We start from the raw sequence: 16,883 nt of genomic DNA, 5'->3' as shown, positions 1-16,883 counted from the left end.
GGGGAGAGGGGGGTATTCCAAACAAGAAAAGAAGGATCCATTAAGGAAAAATCAAATGCAATGCCACCAGTTTGCTCAAAGCTCCCCGTTTTTTTCAAGAGTTTCCTCCCACTAGTTGTGAGCCATACTCTATTTTCCCAGCCACAGAACAAGGGAAGGAGGGAAAGGGGCACAGAAAGAGTAGTCTGGTAAAGATACTTGTTTGCAAACATACGTGAAACATCCTAGATTTGGATTTCACTATTGCATCTCATCAATAGCTCCCAACCAAATGCCTGCTTATAGCACAAGCTGATTAAATGTTTAAGAGGAGGGAGGGAGAGACAAGAGGGAGGGAGGGAGGGAGGGAGGTGGATCTCCAATGACTCCATTGGAGATTTCTTATCTACTCATGAAGTAGTTCCAAAAATTCTTGATTTCATAGTTTGAACCCTTTATGTCAGAACCACCATATATTTATGTGACCAACCCTATAGAAATTAACATGCATTTTAAATGAGTCTCAAAAGTGAAGAGCTCTCAGAAAGATCCACATGGCTACATGGCCAGGAGGGCTGATTTTTAGTAGTGCAAGAGGGTCTTAGACACGGCACATCAGTAAATAGCTGAGACAGTCACTGCCGGGGCTTTTCCAAGTGTTACTGCATAAATGGTCAGATTAATATAGGGGCTTTTTCTTGTACTTATTTGGGGGAAATCTTACTCCTGCTCTGTGTCAAACATTCTAGTTGTGATAGATATCTAGAAACACTCAAGCCATTCCTTCCAGTTGCTGCCCCGTCCCTCAGGTTTTAATTGCATTTGCTCTGAAACAACAACAACAAAAAAAGTAATTCTGTATTGTTTTGCTTCTACGGGAAGCACGCAGGGTCACTTAAAGCAAGTGTGTGCTGACTCCACATTGTGCATTTAGTTATTTGAGATTTTCTTACACACTAACGTAGTGTGAACGTTTTCCTTTTTGTTTCCTTTCCCACTAAGCTCTTAGGATTTCACCAGTTGCTCTGACCTTGAATGAACAGCCTTTTTAACTTTGCTCCACTAGGTTTCAACAACTGTGGAGTTCTACTGAAAGTCAGGATTCTGCATTAGCGATCTAGGGCCCTTCCAGACCATCCTCCTTAAAGGATCCAGGACCCACTCCAGATGGCTGCCTGTGTCAGCCTTTTCTCTTTCCAGCCAACAAGGGTTGTCTCTTCGAGAATTCCCATCTATTTCCCGATTCTATTCAATGAATCACCCTTAGTCCAAATCCATGTCCTGAAATATCTGCCAAGCATGTCAGTTTTCACAAAGGAGCCTGGATGCAAACAGCGGCGAGTGTGAGACCAGGACATGTGAAAGGCCTGGGTGTGGGCTTTCCCATCCTCGCCGGAGGTCCTCCTCTGTGCCTCGCTGTCTGCAGATTTGAGCTGAGCTCTGCACCACATTGTTCATATAAAGAAAAAGCGGCTGTTCCCCCCCGACTGGCCCTTCCCCGCTCCAAATGTCTGCAACCAACAGCTCCAAGACTCTAATTGCCGCAGCTTATTAGAAATAATGAGACTAACATGGCAGAAGCCAAGGGTAAAAGCGACATCTTGCAACATGAAAGGTTAATATCAACATATACTGCTAGCAAGAGCAAAGGGCACATCAAGTGGTGGCTCATTACAACGGACTAACCCACCGGGAACATGTCACTCCCCAAAGAGGCTTTCTCAGGATGTGACAGCAAAAGTTATAAAAGATAAGAACCAGCCTGCAGAAATCCCTCAACTAATGAGAGCTGAAAATCGTTTGAAATATCCCGATGACCTCATAGACTGCGGCGACGTTGATTGCAATGGCTATCAGAAGCTCCTTTCTTGTCTGACAGCCCATTGAGAAGCTTTGCGGAGATGTAGCTAACAGGCCGTGAAGGTGTCTCCATCTTCTCTGGCAGGGTCCGTACCTCGGGCAAAACAAACATAAACGTTAAGCTCCACCCCACACATAGGTTGGAATTTTGCTTGCAGACACATTTTGAGGAAAGAGGGCGGGAGGGAAACATTCGCTCCCCTTCCCCTGTTGCAAAGGGAGTTTGTGGGCATTTGTGTGACTCATCGCATGAGTGCGCTGGGGGCGAGCCAACAGCAAATTGAGGTCTTGAACACTTGACAGGGCAAACCTACTGTTCTGTGGGGGGAATTCTATAGAACTTCATGTGTAATTAAGTAAAGTTTCCCAAGCGTCTATACCTCAATCATGCAATGCGGATATGTGACACAGGATGGTTTCCCACCACATCAAAATACATCTATAAACAATGGAGCAATGTCACATGCTTTCTGAGAAGGAGACGTTCACCGAGGAAAATGGACTGCTCTCTTAACCGCCATTTAGCACCTTTGACTCTGAAAAGAAATTGTTGTCGTGGCTGGGCCACCAGAGCTCACAGGAGACTGAGTATGTAAGTGCATTTCATTCTGCTCTCTTAATTCCTTCTTTAGTAAAACCAGAGCAGTGCCTGCCCACTTGTCACCTCACTTAGAACAACAAGGTTATCTCACAGCTCGATCTGCTATGATTCATAGGTAAGCTGTCCCTAAAAGACTCATGTGGTTGAACACCTGGTCCCTAGCTTCGGCCACTGATTTAGGAGATTATAGAATCTTTAGAAGCTAGGACCTAGCAGGAAAAGGCAGGTCACTGAGGGTGCAGGTACTGAGGGTTGTGGCCTGATGCACTTCTGAACTCAAGCCTAGTCTAAACCTCTGCTTCCTGATCTACCAGGATGTGACAAGCTGCCTCAGACACCCACAATCATGGAGCCATTGTGCTTTCACTATGATGACAGACTGTGTCACCTCAAACTGTGATCCGGAATAAATCCTTCTTTCTTGAGCTTCTTTTGTCAGGGCAAGAACAACAATAACACAAAGGCTAAGAAAGGGCCACATTGTGTAAGACAAAGTGTTTAGTCTTAGTTTAATGTTAGTCATCTAGGTTGTAAATACTCAGCGGAAGCGAATGAAGACCTCTAGTAAGCAGTTGTGGACACAAACCCAGAACTAGCTTCGATAATGGGCTAAGTTTGGACATAATTGTGTGAATGAGGGATGCAATAGAAAGAGCAGGATAAAAATTACAGATTAAACTCACAAATTGATCAGGACCCAACAAGAGTTTTAAGAGCCAGAATTGTAACACAAATCTACTATATACCAAAACGTATATATTTTTTTCATTCTTTGGAACAAACTCCAACAAAGTATATGTGGGCATTGGGTTAGGTCATTTTCTTAATTTAGGCTGTTAGAGTTTACTTTATGTGTCTTTATTGATGATTGCTGCACATGAAAATGTGACACCAGATCCTGAGAACTCATGTAAACTATTCAACTAAAGGCCTGACTACACATGTGTGTACCCCTAGTGCTTGGGGGCTAGGGGTGTGAAGGGACCAGCAATCCAGTGGTCTCTGTCAGCTAACCTAACCCAAACAATTAGTTCCAGGTTCAAGAGGAGACCCTATTCCAAAAGAAATAAGGCAGAAAGGGATAAAGGCTCTCTCTCCACATTGATCACTAGTACCTGACACACATCCATCCACCATGCACCAAAAAAAAAAAGAGGGTAAAACTTTTCTTGTATGAGAGAAAGCCCTAAAACTCAGTATGATGTAGACTATAGGCTTCACTGAAGAAGAGGTATGTATGGTCAGTAACCATATGAGGAGTGTTCACCATCCTTAGTGTTCTCTCATCATGGCTTTACACAAGATAAAAGCACAGAAAACCACAGTGGGAGTCACTAAACTTGTTAAATCAGCTAAGATTAGAAAGACTGATGGTACCAAGTGTCTGCTTGTCTGAAGAGGACCTAGAAGTCTTATAAGCAGATGAGGAGAATATAAAATGGTACAACCACCACCAAAGCCACTGGGCAATTTCTTTAAAAGATGCATCTCCACCATGAACCCAGGCATCTCACTCTTCAGTACTTAAAAAAAATTACAGTGTACCAGAGATCAAATCTTGTCTGCTCAGACACTTATTGTTTGCATGTGTTAATTCAGATTTCTAGTTATCCTGCACCATTGTATAAAGTGTCACAGACTTGGTTGCCCTGCTGGGCTATAAAACACTAATGCCAACTCTTCCTTCATGACTATATTTTTCAGTCTGCTACCTAAGCTCTCTCTGTGTCCTCTCCTCGGCACCCTTTCCCAGTCCCCAACAACTACCATTCTCTCTTCTTCTGCCATATCCATGTTTCCATTTTCTACAAGTGAACGAGAACATGAGGTGTTTGTCTTCAGTGACTGGCTTATTTCACTTCAAGTAATGCCCCTAGTTCCCTCTGTCATCCTACAGATAACAGGTGTTTTGTTCTTTTTATGTCTAGATAACATCCCATCCCATTGTGTGCAGGTGCATTTTCTTTATCTGCTCATCTTTGAAGGGACACCATGGTTGGTTCTGCATAGCTGCTGTGAGTATTTCAGCAATAAATATGGAAATAGAGTTATGACTTTGATACAATGATCCCATTTCTGTTACACAACTTTTTTAACAGTATACCCCTATAAAAGCAAATTTTAGAATTAGAAGAAATTATACTTCTATTAAAGTTGAAGACAACAATTTTGTGGAAACACAGGATGCTCAGGAAGAAAAATAGAAATAGTCTACATCGGGGTGTTTCTGGATAAATATATGTGTGTCAATCTTTGCAACTGCCACAGGCTGTAATAGTAAAAGGAGAGCTAAAGAATTTCAAGGAAAGTCACCTGGGAGTTTTGGACAAGAAAATAAAGAGGTAGAAAAGGACTAAAAAGTGAACACATAAAAGCGAGGACACTGGGAAGCAAGAGAGCAAAGAACAAACAGCTGATCATTAATGGGGGTAGGACTTAGAGAGACAGGTTCTGGGTTCCAATCCTCCATCTTCTTCTCTGCAAAATGAGGCTATTAATGGACCCACCTCATGACATTAGTTTATTTGACCAGTAACTAGCACATGGCAGAGAGCTCTGGAACCAAGAGAAGTTTGAGAAATGGCTGCCAGTTGTTGTGGGTAAGAGCCAGGATCCAGTCAGGTGAGAAGTAGAGGAAGAAGCAGCATGTTGGTGATGAGCAGCCAGTGTCCAAAATGGCCATTAAAGCATCCACAGGGCACTCATTCGGAGGATGCTCATATGAAACCTACAGTGTGGTCAGCTTTGGTTTCCAAATACAGCCTGGCAGAAGCTATGTGTTGCCTGGGATTTATCAGGCAGGGGTTTTCAGACAATCCATCTAGAAATAACAGCATTGTTCACATGTATAGAAAGAATCTAGACTCAGACATGCACTTGTAGAAACAATCTTGCTCCTCACACCAAGTCATTTCGCTAATAAAATATATCCAAGGAAAGAGAGGGGGTAAGGGAGAAGGAGCCAACGCAACAGCTGTACCTAATGCTTCTCTGACAGTTATGCCATTGGCTCTGTCAGTGACGTCATTGGGTAAAATGCTGTGTTGTAGCTAAGTCTGTCCCATCCAAACAAAACATAGCCTTCACCTAAAAGGAATATAAGTGACCTTATGCCAAATGGAAATCACCTCAGCTCAGGAACATGGATTCAGTAGTTACAGGAAAGAAGGAATTTGCGGATCAAGGTAGTGGTAGGAACACCAAGTAGGCAGTTCCAGCAAGTGGGGAAACCTGCTACGAGCCCCACATGCTGTCTGTGGACATTCATAACTTTGGAACTGGTAGAATGCCATAGTCTTCTAGGTTAGTGTATTCAAAAAGGCTTGACTTGAGAGCCAAGAGGCTGTTCAGTGGACAGTGAATGGTTGTTAAGGGGACTTCAGAAAGCCAAGAGAATTTTGACTCTGGATTTAAAACATTATAGATCTCCACAATCCTGAAGTTCTAATCAGTTAATAAGCCTTACAGAGTCTTGTGTAGGTATTTTTAGTACATTTTAAAATTTTTATTTATTGGTGGGTATGTATGTGTCACAAAAGCATGTGGATGCCAAACTACAACTCCCAGCAGTCATTGCCTTTAACAGTGGTGGTCCTGGGGATTGAACTCAGGTCTTCAGGCTTGGTAGCAAGCCCATTATCCAGTGACCATGTCACCTTCCCCTTGCAGAGTCTTTAACAGGTGTGGCCTCTCTCTGAGAACTCTAATCCACCACTCTTAGCTATCTTCCAAATAGGTCCCAGGGATACTTCAACCATTTGCTTTACTTTCTTCAAAGATTTGTCCTCTGAACTAAATTTCCTAAAAATTTTGATGCCTCTGCATCTCCTGTGAACAACCACATGTCTTTTTTCCAGCATGAATATGTTATTAAAACGTATTAGATTAGTTGGTACTCTTACATCTCAGGAATCCTTTGTTTTAGTTTTGAGAAAAGGAAAGGAAGGATATGAAAAGTGAACTGAGCATTTTTATCCTTGGTGGTAACATGTGGTTCCAAAAAGATTCCCAAAACTCAGGCAACTCTTTAGAAATCTTGCTGTGGGCTGGGCATATGGCTCAGGAGAATACTTGCCCAGCATGCATAGAGCTCTGGATTAGACCCCCACCACTGCATAAGCCAAGCATGATGGTCAAGCCTCTGCTTCCAGCTCTTGGGAGGATTGGGAAAGCAAGGCCATCCTCAGCAGAATAGAGTCCCTAGCCTGACTGAGTCATGTGAGACCCTGCAACAAACAATGATCTAAATCCTGCTGTGGTCAGCACTGGCGTGGACATTCCATTGTGGACGGATAAGCCCTGGGTCTTGTGTGCAAAGTTCTTATGAATTTAATTGAAGTCATGACTGGATCACAGAGGAGAAACATAGGACCTAAGAACGGTAAGTGTGAATAAATTGCTATATTGAGCGCTGCATAAAATTCTAAATTTCTCATAATGAATATCAGAGCAATACATCATAAATTCATTTTTTAAAAAATTGATTTGGTCTAAAAATAAAATCAGTCTTAGAAACTCACTCTTAGTAGATATTTAGAGGCCCAGTGTTTTCAGTGTTGTTTCTAAAAGCAAAGAACATGTAGAAATTGCAACAAGAGGAAAATGCTTTTTTAAGTAGAGATGTTAATAGCATTAAATATTTGTGGCTATATTAGTGGTAATTCTGAAATCTATAAATACAAGGAATGTTTTTATATTTTAAAATGCAATAAGTAGCATAAGCAGAATATTAAATGTTTTACACATTGATGACTGCCTGTTAAATATTATAGGTACATCAAAAATAGATTAAAATGAACATGCAATGGCAAAGGCTATATTGGAATAAGATTACAAACAGATACATTTTCCTTTTCTCAAAAGTGTTCCAAGAAGGTTTCTGGACAGATGAAGACATGTGCTTTGCCCATCTCTTCTGCTTGGCAGAAATGGAAACCTTGGACATTTTACACAAGAAAACATAAGAAAGTAGAGAGGAAGAAGGCAGATCCAGGTACCTAGAGACCCACGGAATGCCTTTGCGAGGAGCTCTAAGAAGTTTCCTTTTTGACTCATATTGCAGACGTGGAACTGAAGAAACAACAGGCACAGGCAAAAAAAGTAAAACCAGAAAAATCATGGTGGTTTATGCCTTTAATCTCAGTACTTGGGAAGCAGAATCAGGCAGGTCTTCATGCTCTCTAGGCCAACCAGAGCTATATAGTGTGACCGTGTCTCAAAAATAAAAAATTTTTAAAAAATTGTTTTAGGGGCTGGAGAGATGGCTCAGCGGTTAAGAGCACTGACTGCTCTTCCAGAGGTCCTGAGTTCAAATCCCAGCAACCACATGGTGGCTCACAACCATCCGTAATGAGATTGGACGCCCTCTTCTGGTGTGTCTGAAGACAGCTACAGTATATTCATAAATAAAGTAAATAAAAAAAAATTGTTTTAAAGACACCCCAACAAATTTCTCCTCTCAGTCATAAACATCAGGAAAAGGAGACACTAGAAAGATAAAAAATCTTTGAGACCACTTAATTCAGTGATTCTCAACTTATGGGTCGCGACCCCCTTGGGGGCTTGAACAGCCTTTTTATAGGGATCGCATTTCAGATATACTGATATCAGATGTTTACATTACAATTCATAACAGCAGCAAAAGCGTGGGCATGAAATAGCAATGAAAATAATTTTATAGTTGAGATTCGTCACCACAACGCAAGGAACTATATTAAAGGGCCGCAGCATTAGGAAGGTTGAGAACCACAGACTTAGATTACAACCTTTAATTCCAGCCAACAGCACAGAAAAAGCATGAGCACACACAGACAAGAGCGAAGGAAAGCCTAAACTCCCAGCCTTGCCAGGCCTGGGTCAAGGTTCCTTAGAGCCCTATCAGGGTGCTATCAGCGAACAAGGTCTCGCCCCCAGGGATCCACGTCTCTCTGCCCCCGCCCCAGCGCCGGGATTTCTCAGTTACCATTCTCACCATTTGTAACTTTTTCCATGAGTTCTAGGGACAGAACTCTGGCAGTGCGGCTTGAAGGGCAAGCACATTACATACGGAGCCACCTCCTCGGCCCTCCTGTATCACTTTGGAGTGATTCTATTTTGTGAAAGAAAAATTTGGACCAGTGCCTCTCCTCTGTCAGAACTTCGTGGGAGCATCAGAAGGAGTGAGTCATACTGGTGACCAGACCGAAAACTTTGTAGACTTGGGCTGATGTAGAGAGGGGTCCTCCGTCCCCAGTAGGCTCGGGATGATTGCTTAGCCGTCGCCCAGTAAAGCTGTACATGGAGTTGTGCATGGAACCTGAATGGTAGTCACTGAAGACCTCCGCAGATGATGTCGCAGCTGGAATCCAAAGCTGTTTTTCTAACCCTAACAAGATTTTTCATTAACTGTGACTGGAATTAGACCCCACTTCTTTTCCTCCCAGCCTCACTAATGGGGATCAAAGGTCACGTCAGCCTTCAATGCAGGCTCCTGGGGCTCTGGCTTTTGTTCTCTGGGTCTCATGGTGAGGATGAACAAACAGCTTGTTGGCCCTTGGAAAACACAGAAGAAACCAGCAAAGCCTGATGTTTAGCAAACAGCCCCTCCAAGAGCAGTCAGCTACAACCACTTCGAGAGATTCCCAGCTTTTTGTGTCCAGCCAGAAAAACACGGAGAATGAGAAATGGAGTCTTTTTAACTCCTTGTGTGGCACAGGCTACATTCTTTGCTAAGGCAACTTGCAAACAAAGATAGGTTTCATCGAGAAAAGGCTTTCCATCCCCAGAGAGACTTGGATGTGGAAGCGGCGTTTCTAAGACCAGAGCATCTTTTACAATGCCTATTTTGAGTGGCATTGGTCCCTGATCTTTTCATAAAGACGTCATCTATGTTGTTTTCTGGCAACAGGATCTGCTTTGACAGGCAGCAATGTTTCTCACTTGCAGCTTGGCCGTTACTGAAGTAAATAGATATGTATAGATGCATTCATAGCTAAATATCAACACCAAAAAAGCAACACCAAGCTAACACCTTTTCTGTTTGAGATGTGCATATTTTTCAAAAAAAAAAATGTCAGTGGGTCAAGCAAAATGTCATGCTTCTGCCTTTGCAATCAGGAACTCATTCTTCTGCAGATAGTGAATTGGGGCAGGGGACCCCTCCTTTCAAACAAAATGTATGCCTGACTCAGAGTGTTGATTTAAACCTTGAAGTGGTTTGACTTCAACCAAACAGGAAGCCAGAACTTGGCTTGATCAACAACTCCACTTGCCCATATCCATGCCAGTGTTGCTGCCTCCACCCAGGGAGGGGCTCTGTCCAGCACAGGGCTGGAACCACAGATCCGTCATGTGTGTCCAGAATTAGTTGCCCAAAGCCCTGGGTGCCTGCAGGAAATCTACATCAGCTTCATCATCTAGGGAATATGACTCCCTTACTACACCTACCCAAAGAGGCTGCAACAAGAAGAATCTAACAGTGCAGAAAAGTGAGAGTGACTGTAACCCACCACCACTGCGTGGAGGCTGCCAATCGTAACAGTTGTCTTTTTACAAACTAACTTTATTAATCTAAATCACATGCTATGCAATTCACTCTTCGGAGTTCACATCCAGTGTTCGAGAATTTTCACACAGCTGCACAGCTGTCAGGATGATTAGTAAAGTGCACTGCCCTTAAGAACACAGGCCACTAAGATTAAAAACTCAAGTGATAGTAGATGCTGGCGAGGGTGTGGAGAAAGAGGAACACTCCTCCATTGTTGGTGGGACTGCAAGATGGTGCAACCACTTTGGAAATCAGTCTGGTGGTTCCTCAGAAAATTGGACATAGCATTACCTGAGGATCCAGCTATACCACTCCTAGGCATATACCCAGAAGACACTCGAACATATAATAAGGAAATATGCTCAACTATGTTCATAGCAGCCTTATTTATAATAGCCAGGAGCTGGAAAGAACCCAGATGTCCTTCAACTGAGGAATGGATTCAAAAAATGTGGTATATTTACACAATGGAGTATTACTCAGCTATTAAAAACAATGAATTCGAGTGTTTCCTAGGTAAATGGATGGAACTAGAAATCATCATCCTGAGTGAAGTAAGCCAATCACAAAAGAAGACACATGGTATTCACTCACTGATTATCGGATATTAGCCCAGAACCTTGAAATGCCCAAGATGCAACTCACAGGCCACATGAAGCTCATGAAGAAGGAAGACCAAGTGGGGGTGATTCAGTTCTTCTTAGAAGGAGCAACAAAATACTCAAGGGAGCAAATATGGAGACAAAGTGAGGGACAGAAACTGAAGGAGGGGCCATTTGAAGACCTTTCCACCTGAGTATCCATCCCATGTGCAATCACCAAAAGTAGCTGCTGATGTGGAAGTCAGGAAGTGCATGCTGATAAGAGCCTGATATGGATGTCTCCTCAGAGGCCTTCAAGAGTCTGACATATTCAGAGGCAGATGCTCACAACTAGCCATTGAACCGATCATGGGGTTCTCAATGGAGGAGTTAGAGTGAGGACTGAAAGAGCTGAAAGGGTTTGTGGTACCATGAGGAGAGCAACAATACCAACCAACCACAGTTCCCAGGGTCTAAACCACCAGCCTGGGAGCACTTAGGGAGGGATCCAGGGCTTCAGCTGAATACGTAAGAGTGGAGGGCCCTGCTGGGCATAGGTGGAAGATGAGATCCTTGACCTCATGAAGCCTGGACACCCCAGGGGGTGGGAATTTGAGGGTGGGAAAGTGGGAGTGGGGGGGTAGGTAGGGGTTATATCCACAGAGAAGAAGGAGGAGGGGTAAGGGGATAGGGGGTTCCCAGGTGGGTGGGGGATGGGGTAAGGGGACAACATATGAAATGTAAATAAAATATCCAAAAAAAAAAGAACACAGGCCACACCCCTTAGCAGTCTCCTTCCCCCCACACACACACACCACGCCCATATGTTCTTTGCATAAATTTGCATGTTGCCTGTAGTTTTGTGCTACCTTGCTTTAGCTTCGGGAAGTGGCCACACTACCAGCCCACTCCCAGCTTCCCTTGAATCCACAAATAAAAGACACATGCACAGCTGTTCATTTTCAACTTGCCTTCTTGGCACAATTGCTGGGCGCTACTATCTCCCGCCTAAAAAAGTATGCCCTAATCATTACTCTTAGCTCCGCTCCTCCCACCTGCCCTAACTTTAGTTGATCAATTGAAGCTAGTCCCTGCTAACCTATAGGAGCGGCCACAGCCCAGCAGTCCAGGAAGTCCTGCCTGTACCTTCTGCCCAGCAGTTGTCCCATGACTTTCTTTACTAACAGATCAAGAAACAATTGGGGAACAGAATCTTAACATCAGAATGACCCCTACACCTGCATATTCCAGGCAACTTATTCTAACAGAAATACATAGTATATGAGTCTTCCTGGCTTGCATCTTTTCATAAGCATAACATTTTAAAGGCTCGTCACAACTTTCATTTCTTCTTGTTGCAACATAACATCCTAATGAATAAACCTCTACTATATTTTGTAGCCATTCATCAGTTAGTGGGGATTCGAGTTGTTTCTGTCCTGGAGTTATGATGTATGATGCTACAATAACCATTCCTATACAAAGTTTAAGGGTTTCTTAATGGACTGAGAAAGCCCATGGGTTCTTTTTTTCCAGATATTTTCCTATGATATTCCAAGGTACTGGTCAAAACATGCTGGCTTCTGTCTCTGCTACTGAGGAATTATCATTTCTTCTATTGCAGTGGCTCTCAACCTTCCTACTGTTGTGACTCTTTAATACAGTTCCTCATGTTATGGGGACCCTCAACTATAAAATTATTTTGTTGCACTTCATAACTGTTATGAGTCATAGTGTAAATATCTGATATGCAAGATACCAGGTTATGTGACCTCAAAGGTTGAGAACCACTGTGAAGGAATAGCAATGCTACACAGCCCCTCACAACACAGCAGAGGGGAAACAGGAGTCTATATTTGAAATAGAAATACTCAGATCACGATAGCCGCATGCTACAGAAATCTAACTTTCTTTTCAAAAGAAAACCTTGCTGTGTGTGTTGCATTTCCTCAAAAAAATTATTTAAATCTGGGGCTGTTTGAAATTCTCAAAGCTTCATTCTTCCAGTTCAAGGAAATTGAAAGTGAAAGTTTCTGAGCTTATCCTATTTCCTGATTCGTTTCTACCTCCACCCCAGCTAGCAATGCCCATGTCATTGTCCAACACCCAGACACAGTTACAAGAGCTTTCTTAGCGCACATAGGGAATGTGGATTCCATCACTCCAGAAGGATCTGGGCCATTTCCAAGTTTGTGTTTTGCTTTGTTATGTTTAAAGCAGAGGTCAGTAGACACTAATGCTATGCTGGTTCTCTAACTGTTCTGCATCTGCCAAAGGCACACAGGTCCCACAATGTGGACCACACTGGGAGAGACATGCATAAAAGCTTTTTCCAAACCTAAATTCTAATATGTGGGGGAGAAAATGCAGCTATGTAGGCCAGAGCAATCTTCCCATATGTTAATCCTGAGAGTGTTCTCTGCACACAGGGCTCAGGTAGGTCCCTTCTCGAGGAAATCTGACAGTAAGGAGTCCAAGCCTCCCCGCCAAAGCATCCCTACACAGCAGGGCTCTCTCTTGTCTCTTTGCCTTCCTATTTTGTGTGGGGGGCAAAGGTTAGTCTTATACCATTCAAAGCTTCAGTCAAAGTCCCCCATTTTTAAACTGCTGTGCTATTCCACCTTCCCCATTGACCATGTAGGTGACTCTCTTTGCAGTAATCCGTCATTGACATTACTATTTCCCTTCTAACTGGAAAGTTACAAACATCACATTTGTGGCCCCCAGGAAGCAAATTCGTGGCACAGGCTGCTCTTTCTCCCTCCCATTCTAGCTGTCCTGCTTTGCTTTTTCCATCCACATGCTTTAACTGATACAGTTTTACATCTTACCTTGGGTTCCTTTGGGGCCAGAGTGTCAGTGAATTTTTTTCTATCTAATTTTCTTTTTTTTTTTTCAAATCTATCTTTATTTATTTACTCTGCATTAGTTTAAATCCGGGATGGGTACAGCATCACACGGATTCTGTGTCCAATGGCCTTTGCAGGAAGGTTGCTTCGGAATTTGGCACGAACCATGCCACTGTTTCCATGGGCCCGAGTTACCTTCCCCCAGATCACTCTGGTTTTGTTTGGTTTGCCTCCAGGAGTCACTGTATTGTTTTTTGCTTTGTACACATAAGCACATCTCTTGCCTAAGTAGAACTCGGTTTCATCTCGGGCATAAACACCTTCAATTTTAAGAAGAGCCGTGTGCTCTCTTTGGTTTCGGAGACCTCGCTTGTAGCCAGCAAAAGTGGCCTTGCACCACAGCCTTCCAGACATACTTGCTTTTAGAAGTCCTGTTCCCAGCAGGCCTCCACAGGCTCCAAGATGGCGGAAAGACCTATCTAATTTTCTATCTAAGTTTTCTATCATAAGTTTGTCTCCCAGCACCTGTCCTTTGTAAATATCTAAACTCTCTCCACTTTAACATGCTCCTCCTACTGGGGAAAAAGACCTTCAAAGCAAGCTATGTTACTCCATGCTGGATTCTGAAATTAGCACTTCTTACTTCTTATCTTACATTGAATGCAAACATAGAAGACCCTGTCTTTGCAGCGTATGCAATTCAAAATCATCTCTCTGGGTGACACATGAAGAACCATATAGCTAGAAAGGTTAAATGGATGCTGTAATGCCACCTACACAACAAAGCAGAGTCAAGCCTTAGACTCGGGCCAAACCCTGAGACTGTTTAGAATGTAAACTGTATGGTGTATAACACCACTGTTGTAATGCTATAATTGAGTGTTGAAGTATGGCCGGAAGACAGTGTCCAGGATTGGATAAAATTCCAGAGGCAAAACTATTAAAAGCTGAGCTTGAAACACTGTCACAAATAGTTTTCACAAGATCCTGAAGAGATTCTAAGTGGGTCTATCTGAGAAAGATGAAAACTCTCAGAGTCTGGGGTAAACATGACTCTAGAAGAGTTTCCATGTGTTGATATACAAGGTTGGCTACATGGGAAAGAATGGTTGGGCACACAGTTTGCTCGTACATGTGGATGGCAGACTGATACAGCTGCAGAGCGTCATAATCATTCTGGCCCGTCTCCTTGTGTCAACAAAGAGACCCCTATAATTATCTCAACCCCAAGTGTTCTGGAAACAATGGGATAGACAGCTTGGGACTTTTGAAGCCAGAATCATAATCTGAGTTTACTGAGAATCTTCACACATGTTATCTGCATATTACACCGTCTACCAAGTGTTTAATGCAGAAAACCATCCATCACTTGAAGTAGCAGTGTAACTGCATATGTCTGCCCCCCTAGACTGCTCCTGCAACATGTGAGTGTTTCTGAAATATTTCACAAATGTCCCTTCTCTCCCCACAAATTTGTATTCAATTCGATGCAAAGCCAACCAGAATAACTGAGGAACTTGGCCAACGGTTCTCAAATTTACACAATGAACAAAAACTTCAAAATAAGGTACTCATAGAAGGAAAAACAATCTAGATAGATAGATAGATAGATAGATAGATAGATAGATAGATAGATAGATATCTTGATATATATATTTGACATAATGAAAGTGGCTGTTGTATGGGCAGAGACATAGATAAACTAAAGAACTAGAGGGGATGGGGGTCATATGAGGACAGTAGAGAACCACTGGGGTGACTTCTGAAGCAAGAATTCTCCAAGAAATGCTGCAGGGCCATTGGTCACTACATGGATGAAATCTGTGACAAAACTAAGCCCTGCTTCCCACCACACAGGAAATTTAAATCCTTTCCCTTAATTCTTAGCACTTAGGCAGAAGAGGCAAAATGATAACACTATTTAAGATTATCTAGAAGAACCTCAAGATGGTAAAAGGTTCTTAAACAGACACAAGTGCCAACCACTAGGGAGGGGGCTATTCGCAAATCAAAATTTTGCTTTTAAGGATTTATTTATTTTGATGCTATATGTGTGTGTGTTTGCCTGCATATATGTATGCACATCACTTGCATGACTTGCAGTGGTCAGAAGAGGGCAGCTGATCTCCCAAAACTAGGGTTACAGTTGATTATGAGTAGCCATATGGGTGCTGGGTAAGAATAGCAAATGCTTTTAACAACTGAAATAGCTTGCTAACCCTGAGAATTTCATTTAACAGTAGATCCCATGAGAAAAAACTGACCAGAAAATACACCAGCCAGGAGATGTTTAAAATATATATATATTGTAGATAGATAGATAGATAGATAGATAGATAGATAGATAGCCTATAACCTGCTTATGGAAGGTTCTTTCTGAAAAAAATCTCTTCTAAGTCCAACAAATAAGTTAGTAAGTACAAAGCCAAACTATCCAAAAGAAATATATGGAGAGAAGAAACCACAAAGGGTTCACAAATCAGGAAACGTGAATTGTTGTCTACACACAAGTAATATTCAGGCTCATTGGCAATCAGACACTAATTAAGACACCAACGAATGTCATTTACACCCACGGTTGGCAACAATCAAAAAGCATAGCATCATCAAGGGTTTGGCGTGTTTGTGAGTCAACTGGAATTTTCAGACACTGTTAGTGGGAGTTTAAGTGGATACAACCAGGAGTGAGTTGAATATTCATATATTTCAACAATTCCACCCTGGAGACACTCTTTTGTATGTGCACAAGACTTATGTGAGTCCTTACTGCTAGGAGAAGCTCATGCTAAATTATTTTAATACCAAGGACTGGCGGAAAAACAAAGTTTAGAATGCTGCTGGCTAGGAGATGACTAAGGAGATAGAGTAAGAGGAAAGGAATGCTGGAGGGAAAGGATGTTGGTGAGATGCTGGAGGGAAGGCTCACAGGGCTACCAGTGCTCCTGAATGCCACCGCTTAGCTGTGTGACCCTCACATTTTTGCACATATCAAATACAACATGATAATTTAAATAAGACAGGAAACCAGGTATCCAGCATCCTCAGAGAACGCAGAAATATTCCAGTTACCCGTCTATACTCTTCGCTAATTAAGTGGCTAAGGAAATCCAGACTAAGATATAACTCTCCTGTAATTTCCTGGCAGAGCAAGATGCCAAACCCAGATTTTCCAACATTGTTTCCTAATAGCAAAAGGGCTGTGCCCTTTGTCCAAGCACATAACAAAAAGAAGTTTCCATTCTTTCTCATCTTTGTGTCTCCAAGACCATGGCACCTAATGGCTTACTCCCCCACCCCAATTGAATATTATGGTGTTCCTGTTGACTGGATCACAAGATCTCTCCGTGGCTTACAAAAAAAGTATTTCTGTTTCCTGGCAAACTATCCTCAACCAAACAAAGCTTCCCGGAGGCCAAGTAGAAACCACAAGCTGAGGTGTCATTAGTGAGCACTGCCAGAAGTCACATGTGTGGGCATCCCAAAGGAAA

The 16,883-nt window shown here is 42.6% G+C and overlaps 1 protein-coding gene across 1 annotated transcript; it reads right to left on the bottom strand.

The window, feature by feature from the left end:
- Positions 1-13,448: 13,448 nt before the first annotated feature.
- On the bottom strand, positions 13,449-13,862 carry LOC114619309 (60S ribosomal protein L35a). Its single transcript, XM_028765161.1, has one exon. The coding sequence runs from the start codon at positions 13,807-13,809 to the stop codon at positions 13,477-13,479; it is 333 nt and encodes a 110-aa protein (XP_028620994.1). The 5' UTR covers positions 13,810-13,862; the 3' UTR covers positions 13,449-13,476.
- Between the last annotated feature and the right edge of the window lie 3,021 nt (positions 13,863-16,883).

The sequence above is a fragment of the Grammomys surdaster genome, unplaced genomic scaffold, assembly GCF_004785775.1.
Source record: "Grammomys surdaster isolate TR1022 unplaced genomic scaffold, NIH_TR_1.0 149, whole genome shotgun sequence".
NCBI classification, from domain to species: Eukaryota; Metazoa; Chordata; class Mammalia; order Rodentia; family Muridae; genus Grammomys; species Grammomys surdaster.
This window is presented reverse-complemented; position numbering and strand designations above follow the sequence as displayed.